We start from the raw sequence: 18,359 nt of genomic DNA on the forward strand, positions 1-18,359 counted from the left end.
CTGACTACTTGAGTTTCACATGAAAAGAGGTTTCGAAACCCGTGCTGCAAGTGATAGAAGAGGCATTTTCCTTCAAGGTACTTAACTACGGTGTAGTATGCGTTCGAGAATTTTACATACTATAGAAGTGAGTGAAATGGGGCGGTAGTTATTAACGATGTGGCAGCTGCCTTATTTGTGAATAGGGACAATCTTCGCCATCTTCGAGTCCTGCGGTAAAGCAGAATCTTGGAGTGACTGAGTAAATATGCAACATAGAATCTTGCTGGAAATAGATCTCGTGTTGTATAGAACCTTGGGGTTAATAGAGTCCGGACCAGCACTCGACGACAGCTTAAGTGACTCAATGATTTTAAAAATGCCATGAGTGCTGATATGAATGGGGACCATAGGTGACAAGGCGATTACTGATAATGGAGTTTGGGTGTACCCGTTATCGGTGTTGAAAACGGATGAAAACAAGGAAGCGAAAGCGTTGGCGCAGTCGCTGTCGGCGGGTGTCAGTTAGACTGATAAGGTGGGATTTTGGTGGAGATAAGATTTTCCAAAATTGTTTTGGTTTATTCGTCAAGAGAGACGGGAGGTCGATGGTAAAGAACTTATGTTTCACTTCCTTGATCGAGCGCCTGTATTCCCGTTCACAGTAGTGAAATTTAGCCCATGATACGTTGTCGCCAAGACGCTTTGCTTTCCTGAATAAGCGCTTTTTCTTGGTTAGCAAGATTTTAAGACTTTTCGTGAACCAAGAATTGTGATCATAAGATTTCACTCTTATCTTTGGAACATTGTACTTGGTAAGGTAGTTTATGTTGTCACGAAAGAGGGACCAGTTATCCTCAATGGAGTGAGGCAAGGTGCCATGAAATGAGTTTTCATACAGAGCTTCAAGACCCTCGTTGATGGCCTGGAAGTTAGCTCGAGCATAGTCGTATATGGTTTTATCGTTGAATTTATGAACATTTGGACTATTTGAAGAGATATCTTAGAAAATGGCCTTGTGGTCATTGAGTCCATCAGTGACATGCAACGAAGTGATGTGCTCAGGATGGGAGGTTAAAACCAAGTCAAGGGTTGACTGCGTGGCATGAGTTATTCGGGTAGGATGTGGAACGACATGCGATAGATTAAATGTAAGGCATAAATCCACAAACAGTATCTCTTGTGAACTCCGGGAAAGATTGCCGTGGAGCAAGTCCCAATTTATTGACCGTATATGTATCAGCGTGTACTGAAGGTGTATATTACTGTATATGTATCAGGGGAGATTTCAAGCTTCCTGAGCGCGCACAGACGGTGATCTCAGTTGTCTCGCGACGTAACAGACGGAGAAAGACACCGACTGTCACACACACAGACATCCCGAAGGGTATGCCCATCTTTGTTGATGCACCCACGAATCCACAGGAAGACTGCCGAAGCTCTCCCACTCGTATTAAGTACATGTAGCTTGAACTACAAACAGCTTGGTGCACACTCCACAAAACGAGAACAGCTGATTGCTGCTTTCATGGGCGCGGCCATACGAGCGGCCATGCGAGCCGAGAAGGACAGTTCAACAGAGGATCAATTTTAGGTAAGTTCGAACGTGGCGCCAGTCGTCGTTGCAACAATTTCCAGAGTGAACCGAGCTCGATCAGCGCAGATAACGCTTTTTTTCGTTCTTTTTCTTTTTAGTAATATTTATCATTCTTTTTGATTCATTTCCAATTCTAATTCCAATTCCTGCTCAACCGCTCAGCGCGCTGACACGCTCTGTAAGCGCGCGGGGTCACCGCAGGATGGCGCAGGAGTGACGTTTCAAGGACGCCTTTGATTGGCTGGACGAAACATGTGCTCGCTCCTAAAAGGTAAACAATGCAGCGTCTAGCCAAAGCTGAACTGTAAAACAGCGAATACGGCTCTGATATCGACATCAAAAGTGTGTGTTTTTCTTTCTGTGATGATCTTGGCTGTATGAACAAACGTGAAAAGAAAGTTGAACGTAGGAAACGCGGTTAAGCGTGAATTCCTGGACGTGTGTATTAGTTCGAATGCGCGTGCTTCATTCAGAGATCGTTCATACAGAGTCAGGGTTACGCTGTCAACCTATGGACGGATGCGGTGTGCTTTGTGTGAATGCCCCAACGGAAATGAGAAATGTAGTCATGCCGTTTGCTGCCATCAAGTACGTGTCAAAAACTAACGTACCGCAACAGTAGAAACGCCGTCCCAACAGTACCATACCACTAGACATGAGGAGTGTATTTAAGTGTGTTTTTAAAAAGGCCAAATTTAGTAATCGAACTTGAATACTTTTTCTGTACTTCTACACATTTTCCATGTTACACTGAAAGCACTACTCTGTGCGTCACCGGGATATCAAGCGAAATATTCCCTTTTGTCGCAGCAATGTGTGTACGAATGCTTCAATGACCGAAACAAGCGGGACATCCATGTCCCTCTTTTGAAGGGGTAGCATACTGTGCCTCGGGTTTGGGCGGTTTGGGGGCACGCAGGAAGCGATGTGAGGTCCTGAACGGTATGCGGTTAAACTATCCAAACCCTATCAGACAGGACTGATGTCCGCCGGAATGTGACATCAAAGTATATAGAAAGTAACTCGTTACTTTTAAAAGTCCTGAAGATGGTGCCTCGGAACTGCGGCGTCAAAGTAACGACTACAAACAACTCTGGTAGCTGTATCTTGCCAGTCGCGACGGCCGAGTGCCTTCTGCCACCGCCGACGTTCCCGTTTGTCTTTTGGAACAGGGAAGACAGATACTTCATCCAATTGTCCATAGCACGTATATATCACAACACGAAATCCACAACACGTATTTACCATGTTGTCGCTTAAAAACGACGTAGAACACAACAAACTGACAGCGTGAAAGCGACCGATCCGTCTTGTTTACCTTTTTCGCTGCTCGCGCGTGGTGCAATGAGCTTCTCCACCAATAGGAGCTCGCCACATCACCGCGCGCGTCACTCCACTCTCTCCCACTCCTCTTCTGCGCAGAAACGCACTTACAAAGCGTCTTCCTCGCTTCTCAAAGGAGAAGAGTACTTGAAGTATATTCGTGTTGTGTGATTCCTTTTTCCCCTGTCTACGTTCCAGAAACATTCGGTTTCTGAGCCAAGACAATATAGTTGCGAGCGCAGTTGACTTACAGAAGTATCCCATACAGATCCCGTACCGTGAAGACCACCACCCCAAACGTGGTTGCCACGGTTTCGGTTTTGGCCATTTGCATGTCAAAATTCAGGGATTGATATTTTAATACACGTACGCGTTTCAGAATTTTTAAACGTGGATTTTAACTAGGACAGTCTCTCATATCGGTATCTGGCTTTTGTTCAAGACGTCCTCATTAGAGTTAATTAATGAATTTAGTTGATTAGTCATCCTTATTAGTCATTATAGTCTCTCTTGGAAAAGATACGCGCCCGTAGAACTCAACTGTGAAAATGACGTGCTCTCGTGACTTTTTTTATAAAAGTTTGTCCAAGCTGAAACACACACACACACAATAAACGGGGTGCCACAAACGCATACTTCGTGGTCGTAGCCATTTTTAATGGAGATTTTTTAAAATAAAACAACTAGGACTATGTGTACATTAGTTTCGCACGTACGCGTACGCGAGTGGAGGAAAACCTTATCTGCAAGGTATTTTGGCATTCTAATTTGCATAATTCACTAAGTTGTATTTTGTGTGTGTGTGTGTGTGTGAAGCTGTTTTTCTTTCTTCGAGAAACAGAAAGAGCAGAATTGCTGGCAATCGGTTTAGATATGAGATGAATCCTTCATCTATATGCTTCAAATTATTATCCACAGAGGTGACATTTGTTTTTAGTGCACCGTCGTTTCAGATTTTCCATTATCGAGATACCTCGCTCGCACTAACTCGGATGTTTGCAAGGGGGACCGAGCCCTAACCTAACCTAACCCAACCTAACCTAACCTAACCTGAAGGAGAGCACTGCTGGCCATGGAGTTAGAGATTAAGAAGTACGGCATTTTCAAAGAGGTCGTCGGAGGGAAAATTCGGGGGGGGGGGGGGGGCAGAGCCAGCACCGTGAAAACTCGAGGAGCGGTGGACTGTTCCCCCTGCCCCCACATTCCGATTTATACCGAAACTAAACAGGAGCAGCTTTCCAAGCTAGGGCTCCGGAACGAACCGACAACAGTGAAAAACAATAAAAGAAAAAGAAAAAAAAGAGGAAGGAAGCATCAAAAAGATATATTCGCTTGAACCGCAACGGGTCAAAAAACATTGCAAACTCGTTTTTCTTGTGCCAGTCATCGGCATTTTTAGCAGCTTTTCTGAACCGTGATGTGGATTACAGGCCCAAATAATCACAAATGAGCAAGCACGCATCCTCGCTGCTTAATTTTTGGTCACTTTACGTCGTTTGAAGTGCAAACTGTTGCGCCTACCACTAGCGCCACATTCGCGTTCGAATTGCTGAATTACTTGCATTAATTCGAATTAATTCGAATTACTTGCATCTGATACTGTACCATTAAACAGGATAGGAACCCATTATGGTTCAGAATTATTTTTCCTTTGCAATGTTCCCACACTGAATTTGATGACAAGTTGTCTCTCATTAAATTGCTTTTGGGTTGTATTTCACACTGCTTACAGCATAATGTGAGAATGAGAAAATGTATGCTTCACATTTTCTCAGCATCCTCTACAGCAACTGCTCCTGGGCTTAAGATCCAGAAACTACACACGAAAAAAAAAACTGTAGGACAGAAATCAAAAAGGACACGACAAAGTGATTGGGACTGTGTTATGCTATACTTTTTTTTGTGTGTGTGTCTCTGGTTCTGCATTTTTGTGAACATGTGCCATGTTGCCGGCACCCTTGCCCTCTTATCATAAAAACACCCTCAGACATAAAAATGCAGACAAAAAAGTAGAGAACTCCAATTTAACATAACAAGAGAGAACAAAGATGGGGACACAGGAAGCTTCTAGAGTCTCGGACCATACGCAGTGACCCCTCGGTTGTTAAGAAAAACCGTGGCCCTTCCCCGAACAATACTCCCATCTCCTTAAATAGCGACCGGTTGTGCAATCTCTCATTCAGTTTGGCACTGATGATGTCCGTCGCATGACGGATGAAACGTCTGAGTAAACCTTGTTATTTTGTTATGTTAAGTTGGAGTTCTCTACTTTTTTGTCTAGTTATGTCGTCTCCCGGCTTTTGGAGTACTTTTGCATAAAGATGCAGGTTGTGAGAGGCACATAAACACTGCTTACATTGCTAACCTGTCTATCACAAGACATGTGAAAGGATTGCCAAATTAAAATTCAGTAATACAAAAATGAAATACATAATTCCCATAGAAGGGAGAGTAAACATTGGAATAACAGGTAAAGGCATTCTTCGGACGTGTATGATATACTGCTCTATTTAACCCATGACATATATGTTGTCAAACATTAACTTCTTGCATTCAACATCAAGATGCTGTACCTATTCAATCTAAGCGACTCGTCTTTACACGGACACGTGGCACACCATTTTGGCACAAAGTTTTGATATATCTGCTTGTTGGACATATCAAGCAAATACTGTGCCAAAATTGTGTTACCTGCATGACATACTACTTTGCTGGGATATGTTACGGAAGAAATACTCCTGAAGCGATTAAAGGAAGTGCATACGAGTACATATGCTTTGCAAAGTTGTTCCAAAGTTCCAAGTGTTGAATTGGCAAAGCATTAGTCATCTCATAACAAAGTGATGAAAGAAACTAGTGAGAAATGCGAAGCCGCAAGCACTGTTGCATGGTCATGTTCACAATGCGCAATGACGCTTTGCACTTTGCGTACCGCGGACTGACTATGCTCAATGAGTGGTTTGCAGTATCTATGATTGATGTAGGCCATGGCAACTACCGATGCACTTTGCAGAGTGTGCAATGATGTCTTTTGTGAACGAGACAAACCTCAATATATTCCCACGTAATTTTGATCCTACAATTAATTGAGTTGAGGGTTTCAGGTATTCAAGTGTGCACCTCTCTTCTGATATTTAGTGGGAATCACACATTAGTTACGCATCCTCTAAGCCTCTTAAAAAAATGGTCTTCTTGAAGTGGACACGGAAACTACCTTTCGCAGACAGTACACTGCTGGCATACAAAACCCTTGTACAAAGTGGCTTAGAAACAGTATAAATGACATCATACTGTTCATCATAAAAGCAAATGACATCATACTGTTCAACAGTGCCGCCAGTTTGGTACAGTTGAGCTACGCTCAAAGCTAGGGGGGACGAGTTCGCATCAAAAAGGCACGGTCTTGAGGGGATTACGGTGGCCTTTGACAGAGCACGCAACTTTCGGTCCTACTTTTCTTTCAAGAGGAGGCAGTGAACAACTGCCCATTCGTGAAACACAGCCCTCCCCTTGCGATTTGTTTCGGTATCAGTCTGTCTACCAATGTCATGATGACATTTATATTCTGTTGAGTTTCTTACATGCTGTCCAGGACATATATGTAGGTAGGTAGGTATGCAAAGAATTTTTTTAAAATTACTAACCTTTTTTTGTAGTTTGAATCCCTCGAAAAACCATTGCACAGCAGCAGAACACAAATGCTACATAATGACCCAGGTTCACCAACCTTTTCAGCATCTGAACTAAGATGAACGGTCATTAAACTATCTGCTTCACCACATCACCGATGAAAAAAAAAGAAGTGTTTGTTATGTGTCTGTTCGAGGATTGGCAACCCTTGATATTGGTTCAGTTAACCAGAGTTGGTGAAACCGGGCCTATGGAAGTCACCGAAACATTCGTCACATCACAAACCAAAGTTTGTAAAAAGAATTGAGTGCTAGCATGAAGTTTTGGCAATTCTGAGTAGCATTTTAACTGCTGCCTATGTAGCTGCTGCATAATTACAAGTAATTCAGAAAAAGTAGTACAAAATTTGAGGGTACTCTACTCTATCTTCCTCTGCATGGTATTGAAAACTGTGATGATTCGAAGTGCTCATTGTCTTGGCCCAGATTCTGTAGCAGATTTATCAGCCATTTGTGTTTCTCTTTGTGGTACTGTGGCAAACTAGTCACTGCACCCACATACCAGCATTCCTAGGTTACACATACCATGTGGTTGATATACGAAGAGGGGAGTCAAGTCCTGTAGATCGCATAAACAAAATACAGAAATCGACACTGAAGATTTTTGTTTAAGTTTACTTTGTACAAGGTTTCACATGGAGGTCCACGCTTCCTTAGGTCCTAGCTGAGGAAGTGTCGGTTTCTGTATTTTGTCTGTATCATGTAGTTGTAAGAGTGGTTTAAACCACCTCACAGAAGTTGCAGATGCTGTTCATCAACTTTATTTTGAGATGGACAGAGAGTTTCACTGCCTGGGGCGGTACTCTACCCCATAGCTGCTTGTGGTGTGAGGAAGGAAATAATGTCCCATGGAGTCCAAAATTGCCAAAAGAGCTTCGAGAGCAGGCATTCGTGGGCTAGATTTAGCTATAGGCCAAGAAATTTTAGAGAGGGGCAGGAGCTCAGATTATTGAGATCTCAAAATGGCAGTTTGGAAAGCTCAGTAGTGTGGGAAATGACAAAGAATATACTCTGGATCTTCTACAGCACTGCAGTGACAGCACCTGAGAGAGTCAACTTGCCTCATGTGGTAATGACACTGAGCTGTAAATGTCCCATTGAGTCACAGTGCCAACATTGCTCAGTATAGACGGGACGAAAACGTCAGTTGTCCATTGACAGGAACACTATCTAAACAATCCATTGATATGTTGGTGAACGAGATCTGTTTTCTACATGACCAGTAACATTCCTTTGCTATATTTCACTGTGATTTAATTAAACACATCCCTCATGTGACGGCGTTCCCGGCACAGTTTTACCTTGCTAAACCACTTTTCGCGGCGCTTATCAAACATAACATTAGCGGTTCTTCGTAGGCCGAGGCCGAGGAAAGCAAGAGACGTTTCCATGATGTTTACCGTGATGTATGTGATTACTGTCGTGACAAATCGTCGACACAGCAGTTTTGCGGTACATTTTATATGTTGCCTATCGTGGACATTTTTCGCTACCAGATTGCCTGTCCAAAACAGCTACGACTACATCAATGTCACTTCACGAATGAATTCCTTCATAAGTTACACGCGCGTGTTAGCACACCAAGTCGTTACACGTCTGAAAAATACCTGACGAAGTCGGCAGAAGAAACATATGCTTTATTAGAGCTTGCAGTGATTATCCTTTTTATGCAGCACATCACGCAACACCATACAGCTCCGTCGTTACTTCATTTTCTCTAATAGCCTCGTCCCCAATGGTAGCCGAACGGCCGAACCTCTGAAGCGTTGTTTTCCTAGTATTCATACGCGTAGTTATTTACGCCTCTAACTTAATTAAATTAATGAATAATTGAGAGATACATGCTGAATACCACACAGACTTGCATAAAGACTCGTTATTCTGGAGTGTGACCTTCTTAAACACTGATTTTCTCACGTAAAACCATGCTTAACACTGGACTGCATAGACCCATTGTGATTTATTTTGACAGCTTGAATTTGAAAGGATTGGAATTTGAAGGGTGGATTTCTTAGCGTGGATTTCAAAAGTTTTATTATTCAGAGTGGGTAACAGGGTACACCCTATGTGGGAAGTCTGGTTAACCTGTGCACGGGTTTTGACACATTTTATGTGACACATAATGTATATCCCTTGTTAAGTCTAGCTTCCTAATTCGCTTTATTGTTTCAGATGCCTCCAAGAAATATATCTTAGAGCTATCATCTAGCATGATCTGTAAAGGTGTTGAAGACGCTGTACATCAGGCAGGAGCGTGATTGTTCAACAGGCATGTCAGAGGGATGATGAACGATATCAATAAAAAAAAGAAAGAAGCTGCATGATTTGTTATTTCCTAATATACACAGCAAAATAGGGGGCACAAGTTATACGGGATCACCACGAGAGACTTGGTATTCCGCCATTTTAGCGTGTATGTAGGAACCTATTTGCATGTAGGACCCAACGTAGGTCCCACAATCAAATAGGATCCTGTTTATATGTAGGATCGCATTTGCATGCATGACCCACAATTAAACAGGATCCTATTTGTATGCAGGTTCCTTCATCATGTAGGACCTGGTGTCATAATACCATATGGAGTCAAGTAGGAATTTCCAACAGGGTACGCCGCGAGTGTACATGTTCGTCATCTCCAGAACGCCCAACTCTCCCTCTGGCATATTTTTTTGCAATTTTCGCCCAGCAGATGATTTTAGACATTGGCGGTATCTTGCTAATGCTACACAGTCGAACGGACAAGGGAGTACAATTCCAACTTTTGGCATATGGTGGTGCAATTAAGTCAAAGGGCTTCTGCCAGTTAACTATAGGGATCTCCGTGTCTACCAGTCGGATAACTTTTCTGGTGGTTAGCACATCGATATTCTGGGCGGCTGCTACATCCTGTCCCAGTGTTTCATCTACGGGTACCTCTGCTCTGTCTCCAATGACGTAACACGGATGGGAGAACGTAGACTTACCTAGAGTGAATTTTAGCGTGTAGGAACCCATCACGTCCACTGTCCCTCCTGATATCATATCCCCATAAATCTACGATGAAGAAATTTGCTCGCCGGAATTGATTCGCTCCCGTTTTCTTCTTTCAATTTTTCCAATGTGCGTTCGCTAATCAGCGTTATTCGAGACCCTGTACCTGCAACAAATCTGAGACGACATCCGTGTACCGTGCATTCAACAATCGGGCTGGTCTCCTTTGAATATCTGATTACTGCGATTTGTTTGCGGCGTCGTTTGCGCCTTCGGTACCCGCTAGTTTTCCTTGCGCTACTCTTTCCACCGCATACAACTACGTTTTCTTCATTTCCCGCCTCGCAACAGTTTGCCAAGGGGGATTCTACTCGTTTTTTTGAACCGCGGGCACACTGCGCGAGTTACGCGAACAATTCCGCATCCCGCTTCGCCACAGTTGTAGCATCGCCCGGAATATGAACGCCGGAAGGGACGGGAGGACGTCTGGGAACTTTGTTGTTGGGCGACTAACAGTTTCTCCAAAGTCGCTAATCTTTCCTTGAGCTCTGTGATCTCCTTGTCCTTGTTGGTGCTCTCCTGTACTACCCGAATGCGAGCTACGGCACTACTCAGAACTTCGTTTGCCTCTTCTTGGGCCGCCACATCGACTGCCTCGTTGAGATCTTTTGGATTTCGAGAAAGGACGAATCGGCGTACTGGTTCCCTCAACCCGCTAACGAACTGTGTCCGCATCTGTTCCTTCAAGAGATTCGCGACGATCGCTGTGTCATTTGTGACACCGCTTCCTTTACTAAGTGTTGCATGGCCTAAAAGCTGAATGCGTGTAGCGAATGATGGAACGTCCTCTCCAACCTGCTGTGCGGCACACATGAACTTTTGGAGGCGCACACTGTACGGTTCCGTGTCGAACCGTTCAATCAAGACAGTTTTGAGCTCTTCGAACGTTTTGGCCGTTTTAGCTTTCTCATCATTCCATGTGAATTCCCTAGCCTAGGTTCTCGATCTTACACTTGCACATGCAAATAATTTGCTCATCGCTCCAGACTCCCATCTTTGCAACCTGCTCTAACATATTCAGAAAATCTCTAACGCCCGATCCATCTCCCGAGAAGTTAGGAATGAGATGGCTGAAAGCAAGAATGCTATGACCCATTGTCGGACCTTTGGATGACATCTCTAAGGGCATTGTGACCGGCTGAACGTACCTGATATCCAGATAATTGCCACTCTTTTCCCACGAACTTTTACGGAGGAGTCCTTATGTAAGGGTCTTCGTTAATGCCCCAAAGCAATGGTATCCCACCGCTGCCACCAATGTGATGACCGCTTCCGGTAGGAACGACAGCACACGAGAGAGGGGTACCTTTGGGGTAGTTCGGTGAAGGAACGAGGCCAACACCAGTAAATAATGGGCACACAATTTAATCTAAAGCAAGAGATCTGTGCCCAGGCTGCCGGCTCACCACAATTGGACGTTGTCCTTGGGGCACAGTTTGTGAAGGCACAGTGTTGATGGACGCTGCCGAGTTGCTTGTTGAGAGGTTGCACAGACTGAAGTCCGTGTCGGGCCCTGCGACACCAGTTGCTCCGGGTTACCCGTCCGAGCGATGACTTCTTGCTGCAGGCCGTTCTGTGACGAGTCTTGGTCGTCCGCCCTCACTTCTCTTTCCCCTCTGGTTATGGAGCTGCTCCCCTTTTATGGACTCTCCGGTCGCCATTCCTACTCACATCCCTTGCTAGGGAAAAGCCGACAAAGTAATGAAACGGCTTCCTGGAATCGGCGGTTTCATGTGAAGTCGTGATCGCCTTCCCTTTTCCCATCCGTCGCTTCAGTTTACTTGCCCTGCTAGCCTCCGCAGGTTACGGCTATTCCCTGCTTTTGGGAAGAGTCGGGAAAACAGGGAAACTGCTAAAAAGAGAGCTTTCTCCGCACTATATCTTCATGCTAGATGTTGGTTCGTCAACAGTTGACTTAGCTCTGGGAGGGGGCGTTCAAACAATGTCGTGCTGTCCATTCTTTCAAACCTCCGCTGTCACTTCAGGGGTGCTCATACACACACAAAGAAGATGCTCGTAGAAGTATACGACTGGCCTGCTCGATGGGCACCTCTGGAGAGCCCATTTAGTGATTCTAGGAACCTCGCGTCCTAGGAACATCACAGTAGCGATGTCCGCCCTATCGTATGATCCAAAACTCTGGGAAACTTGTTGTGCTTAAGTTAAGCCTGTTATCGGTCGAAAGCTACGTGTGTTGTGAAAACAACTGTGGAATTGCTTCTGGAGTGTCATTGCCTCGGTTTCCCAAGTGCGATTGTTCCAAAGTAAACCCGACCAGCACACAATATTGGACCTACTCATTGGCGATACGGATCCAATATGGGATCCGTTTTGCCAGGATTTTCCCCGTATTGCCCGTGTACACCCGTATTGACTGAAAATGGTACGTATCCGTGTTGCAGAAATGCCCAAGCAGCACGGCAATATTGGACGCTGAAGCGTGTGGTGGTAGGGCTCGCCGTTTTTGGCCTCACAGAGGTGGGCAACGTCACGGGAATGGTGGGAATGTGCGTCCTGGGCCGACTTGTATGGGAACTGTGCTGACATGTGTCTGAAAGACTCTGAGGAAAACCCAGGAAAAACCCCAGACAGCACAGCCGTTACCGGGATTTGAACCCGGGTGGCTCCTAGTCTCGACGTGACATGGCCAGCACGCTAACCACTGAGCCACGGGAGCTGGTGCTGAAGCGTGTGAAATGCCCAATGCAATACGTCGTTATATCCGACCGCGTCCGGCAGATGATACACATTGTTCGAAACAGTCAACGTACGTGACAATCCCACTGTAACATTTACTGTCACTCAACTTTCCACATGTTGCAAAGAGCTGCCATCGCGAACGTGGGCATAGCAGCGTAAAATCCTCGACCATGCTCTCAGTCGGTTCGACTGAGAGCGTGGTCGAGGATTTCCCCCATACTGTCTCAAACTTGCCGATATGGGCCCGATATTGCCAAGTTTGAACGAATATGAGGAAATCCTCGCAATATGGGCCACATAACGCCAGTTTTGAACCAATATAGGGAAATCGTTGGCGTGTGAAATGCCCAATGCAATACGTCGTTATATCCAACCGCGTCCGGCAGATGATACACATTGTTCGAAACAGTCAACGTACGTGACATTCCCACTGTAACATTTACTGTCACTCAACTTTCCACATGTTGCAAAGAGCTGCCATCGCGAAGCAAGATGGCAGGTTACGTTGACTGTACACCGTACGTTGACTGTTTCGAACAATGTGTATCATCTGCCGGACGCGGCTGGATATAACGACGTATTGCATTGGGCATTTCACACACCAACGTTTTCCCTATATTGGTTCACATGGGCATTCCCATCGCGAACGTGGGCATTGCAGCGTAAAATCCTCGACCACGCTCTCAGTCGGTTCGCCATCTGCCAGTTTTGAACCAATATAGGGAAAATGTTGGCAATCTGGAACCCATATTGTCGTGCACACCATATATTGACTGAAAATGCAGAGAATGGTACGTACCCGTCTCGGTATATTTGTACCAAATGTCCAAGCACCACGGCAAGATTGGACGTTGAAGCATGGGAAATGCCCAACTCAATACATCCAACGAGTTACATCCCCGTTACCCGTACATACAACCCGTTACATCCAACTACTTCTCCCAGATATTGTTCGAAACAGTCGACATATACATAGCAATCCCGCTATGATATGCACTGGAACTAACAACTCCAATTTCCAGTTGCTGCATACAGCTGCCATCTTGCTTCGCGATACCAATCGACTGGGAACGTGGTCGTTTGAGCGAAATCACTATGCCTACGACCAATGCGCAAGCACCAGACTTGGATAGGTCGTTTCATGCGGACTAAACTATCGCTGGTTCCTCTAATGAGAAGGGAATTGCGGGAGTTCAAGTAAAAACACAATGTTTAATAAGAAGTGATGGCTCTTCTGTAACGCTAGGTGCTTTCAGGTTACTGCAGGCAGTGCGAATTGCTAAGGCGCATATCCGTCACTGTCACGAAAGTGTTTCACTTCTTTGTACATTAGCAGCGGGTTAGAAATTTTTGTTCTTACGCTATACGATCCCAGTGAAGGCTTGTGAGGGATGGAGGCTTGGAGGTATTGGAGGCTTGTTTCGCCACAGGTGGCGCTTTATTTTTGAAGCGTGATGTGGGCAAGCTTACGCTTGTCCGCATGGGGGAAGGAGACGCAAGGAGGGACTCTTCCCTCGAGATTAGTGTAGCCACCCTCTGGCGGTCGCTTGAGTGAAAATCTCCATTACGACCTGACCAGAACGAGGTCCTCTCTGAAGTTTCGGTTGTGCACGGGTTTGGTTCTAGCAGCTGCTCTCCAAGCGTCATTGCTTTTCCAAAGCCACTTATTGTTAAAATGCGCGCGCCGTCGCGGAAACGACGTTATGGTAACGTGTACCTGCCCCGGTTGCAATTCTCGTTCAACGGAAAACAGCTCTGTCTGTTTCATTCGACTGTTTCGGTCGGCTGTTTTGATCGCTTGTATGTGTTTGTCTCATCTTGAATCGTCCATTTGGGGGCTGACGCTGTGCCTCAGATTCATTTCACGTAATCTATTGTAGTCCGATGAATGGTGTTCTGGCTACAGTATTCTTTACCACTTGAGCAACAAACGTATACGTAGGTAGTTACCGTTGCCACGCGTGATAGTTCCCATCCTGTGTCCTGGAGACTGTGACTGCGACACAATTGATGTTCGGAGGTTGGAACACATTGAAAGGACAAATAGAGACAAAGCCTCAAGTGCATAAGAAATTAATGGTGAAAGAAGGAAGTCACTGAAAAGGTTGGCCCGCTTTAGGACTCGAACCCACATCTTCTGGATCCAAAAGATGTGTGTTCGAGTCCTACACTGGCGAACCTTTTCAGTGACTTACTTCTTTCACCTCCTTCCACCGTGACTGGTCTTGCAATAGAAGTGTAAACATCAAAATCACCGAAATAGAAGTACCCGCACGAGTTCAACATAATGCTGCCATCTGAACTGAAAGACGACCACAGCTCGCGTCATCTTATTTGGGAGGCGCCGTGCTGTCTGGGGTCATGTGGGCGGTCACATGGGAGAGAGGAGTACCCCAGAATGCTATGCGAAGGAGGCTACGCCCGTCCCAATGGAAAACAGTCGGAAGGGCAGCTGCTGTGTTTCCTTCCTCCGTGCTTTTCCCATCCTACAGTCGGCAATACGACGCAGTTACGTAGAACTACCTTCAGGAAGACGGGCGTAGCAGCTGTTCTTTGCTTTTTAGTGCGGAGTAGTGTTGTTTCTGTAATGCTATGCAGCGTGGATCAATAAGATCTGCAGAAATAAAAAATGAAAAATAAGAGAGAAGTAATATCACTGGTGGATATTATACCGGATAATGCTTTATTATTTTCGTGGACTCACCGTCGACGTTATCATGGAAATATTGGCGCAATATGGGCAAAGTGGGCTTGCCAATATATGCAGCCCATAATGGTCCAATATGAAGTCTGGTTGCACTCCCCATATTGGACTCATATTGGCAGCCCATATTGGGTCAATATTCTTAATCGTGGCACCCACATAGGTCCAATATTTGACCAAAATTGGCGTGCTGCTTGGGTATGATGGCTCGAACACCATTGAATGTGAATATATCCACATTGCATGTGCATGCGAGGCCCCAGCTCAATCAGGTGACGAATGGCAATGCCTAAAACCATAGCCGAAACGCAGGTTCTTTCTGCATCTCGAGAGTAAATAAACTAGACTCAGTGTACATTAAGAGCACTTGATTTACCGTACCCGAGTCCCGAGCACAGCCTGGTGACCATGAAGAGACCGTAGGTTGGCATGAATGTAGTGATGACTGAGAAGATGGTATTGGTGAGGAGAGCAGAAAGGAGGATCCGACGACGTCCCATCTTGTCAGCTAAATTTCCCCACAGCAGACCTCCTATCATCATGCCCACGAAGCTGATGCCGCCTGCACACATTCAAATATGTTACGACCACAGTTGCCTCATTTGTGTCTGCGTCTTTAAAACGAACTCTAGCTTCTCCGCAACACTTGCAAATGTTGGCGTATTTTCATATCAAGCCGACACTATCTTCCATGACTCGTAACTAAATAGCTAGCATATAACGCTACCACACCGGCATAACATACCGCGAACCACTTTATAATGCTTCGGTTCCCAATTTCTGCGTTACATTGAATGTTTCCGAATGTGTTCCCCGGAAGACAAGGACACGAGAGTGGCGTTTCCGTACAACCTGAAATGTTTACTTCTGATATCATCTGAAGAAAGACGTATTGCAGGCAACATCAAATTACTGCTATGCAAGCTCTGTCATTTCTCCTCTGTGCGATTCGCAAAGCATTATTAGCCACACATTCGGGAACAATCCTTAATAAAATTTGTGCACTTTCCTGTCTTCCACATTGTCTTTCCTTGTCTCCTCGACTTTAGTGAGATACTAGCATGTTTAAAATTGCCGTTGACGGGGTTGTTTAACAGTTTGTTGCAACCCAACGTAACAAGTTACAAATGGGATGGAAAACTGCTAATATTTTAATTTGCTAGCAAAATTGATGTAAAAACGCTCGGGGCAACGTCTCGTAGCAAGTAATCCCCAATTTACCAAGCGACAGTGATCTATGTTCCCTACTGAGTTGTTGGTCCTCATGGCTACGAGCAGGCATGTACTCAACTTCTTTTGTTTTAGAACCAGTGCTGTCCGCATGCAATGTAGTTTTACCGCCGTACTTGACGAGCAATTCGCAGTTGGTGGCCAACTCGACACAGTGTTTAGCCCGTAATTTTTAATTTTAATTTTCTAAAGAAACAACGAGTGCAAGTGGGACGAAAATTGTGGCGGAAGAATACTGACTGCTATCGCAGAGATAACGATAGTACATCTACTGCCCCACGGTGCCTTTAATGTCGAATTCGCCTGGGCGTTCTAGTGCAGAAAAAGTTACAGTGTGTCGAGCTCCAATCGTACATCCTACACTGATCGTTTCAGTGCAACCTGCGTCGCGTTTCATTGATATTTCCGTACCGTCTTCAGTCGTTCCTACACTCAACCCACACCGGCACACTTTACTGCGCTGCGCAAGAACGACCCCAGGAATTCGTCATAACTTAAGCTTCCACAAAATACCAAATCCCAACTGTTGTCTTGTCATCACCGACTTTTTGTTATTTTATTTCGTTAACGCGACTCATCGGTTCATGGCATATAATTTCATACTTGCTCCGTGTAGCAACTTTTAATTATCTCAAAGTACGATAATTGTGTTTAACGTATCTGTTTGTTGCATCGAGGGCCCAGACACATTGTATGACGGCGCTGTCGAAGTATACAAAAGTGAACAAGAATTGTTGGGACTACGTAGTTGTATGAAATGAAGTGAAATGCTGTCAACGTTAAAAGCTGGAAGACATAAGCGGAAGAAAAAAGAAACGTCCTGTTCAGTGCCGTATGAAGATGCCGCCAAAACAGCTAGAAGAAAACGAAACAAATGTGAACGTATGAGGTAACCGCGCCAACATTTGCCAATTAGATCACACGGGAGAAAATCTTCATATCCTGGTGTTGATACGTCGAAATGGGAAACACGCTAACACAAGAAGGAAAAAGAAAAAAAAAAAAAAAAACACTGTCAAGGAGCCCGCGATGAGGCAATCGCAAACGTAATATGAAAACGGGGGCGCAACTAGGGGAACTTTCGTGCAAGAAGCTGCACTTCTTATTAGATATGGCACCCTCGAACCACGGTAAGCAGGGCGCCTCAACTGGAGAGATTTCGAATTAGGTTTCCGAAGATCGCGGCCAGTGATACCATCGCATTAACCATGAAATAGTGGTATGCCTGGACAGTTGGTGAATATCAACCGTAGCCATGAGCGCTCGGTCATGATGTAATGATCATGACTATGTTGATGTAAATGCGTTCTTACGGTTGGCTTTTGACATCCGCATCATTGATGTTGCGCGTGTTCATCTCTTCTTCGAGAAGCAGCCCGTCAATATGTCTTCTTCATGCCGAGATGCGTTATCTCGAAGAAGATAGGGCTTTACATGAATAATCGTTATTGTATAAAAGATATGTGTCTGTACTTCAAGCTTTGCTAATTGCAAGTCAGCGATATGTCCTGTCTTTCTTGTCTTTCAGTCCGTGCTTTTTGGTGCCCTGATGGCTACGGCTACTATAAGCCTCGATCACTCCTATATGTGCTAAACATTAGTCCATTTGTTTCCTTTCGTAACAGATTTCGTTGCTTAGATAGTTATCTTGATACAGTTTTCATGAGCGTCCCAAGAATACATGCTTAGATGTCACATCTGATTCGAGATTATGCCTGCGCACTTACCGAGCCACGCTTTCCTGGAATCATCCATGCAAAGCTCCCTTTCTGCAGAAGGCAGCACGTAGGCGATTGCGAAGATCTCGATTGCGTCGGCAGCAAGACACAAGCCGCACACAAGAAACACCAGCCATTGGAAGAGGCCTTCGCCAGCCTACCAAGATAACGTTGACTTGATTAGTACGCGAGTCGCCTAATGAGATTTATGTTGTTGAACGAAGAAGGCAGTTAACTTGGCCGCAGAGGCAACACAACGACGTTATTTTTAGTGCTGGGGACAATGCATTACGCTTATTCCATTCCCTTCTGGTTTTTGCATCCATGAAACTTTCACAAGAAAATCAACTGAAGAAAGGCGTCTCAGTTCCAGGTAATCGCTAACCACT

The 18,359-nt window shown here is 45.0% G+C and overlaps 1 protein-coding gene across 3 annotated transcripts in view; it reads right to left on the reverse strand.

Annotated features, from left to right (window-relative positions):
- Positions 1-18,359, reverse strand: part of LOC135372798 (synaptic vesicle glycoprotein 2C-like) — a 767,922-nt gene that overhangs the window by 83,063 nt on the left and 666,500 nt on the right. For all 3 annotated transcript variants that reach the window (XM_064606261.1, XM_064606262.1, XM_064606263.1), the window contains 2 exons: positions 17,980-18,127; positions 15,404-15,584 (listed from right to left, as the gene is read on the reverse strand). In XM_064606261.1, coding sequence (XP_064462331.1) covers positions 15,404-15,584; positions 17,980-18,127 — 329 coding nt within the window. The remainder of the gene's footprint in view (positions 1-15,403; positions 15,585-17,979; positions 18,128-18,359) is intronic.

Source organism: Ornithodoros turicata, unplaced genomic scaffold, assembly GCF_037126465.1.
Source record: "Ornithodoros turicata isolate Travis unplaced genomic scaffold, ASM3712646v1 Chromosome17, whole genome shotgun sequence".
Classification (NCBI taxonomy): Eukaryota; Metazoa; Arthropoda; class Arachnida; order Ixodida; family Argasidae; genus Ornithodoros; species Ornithodoros turicata.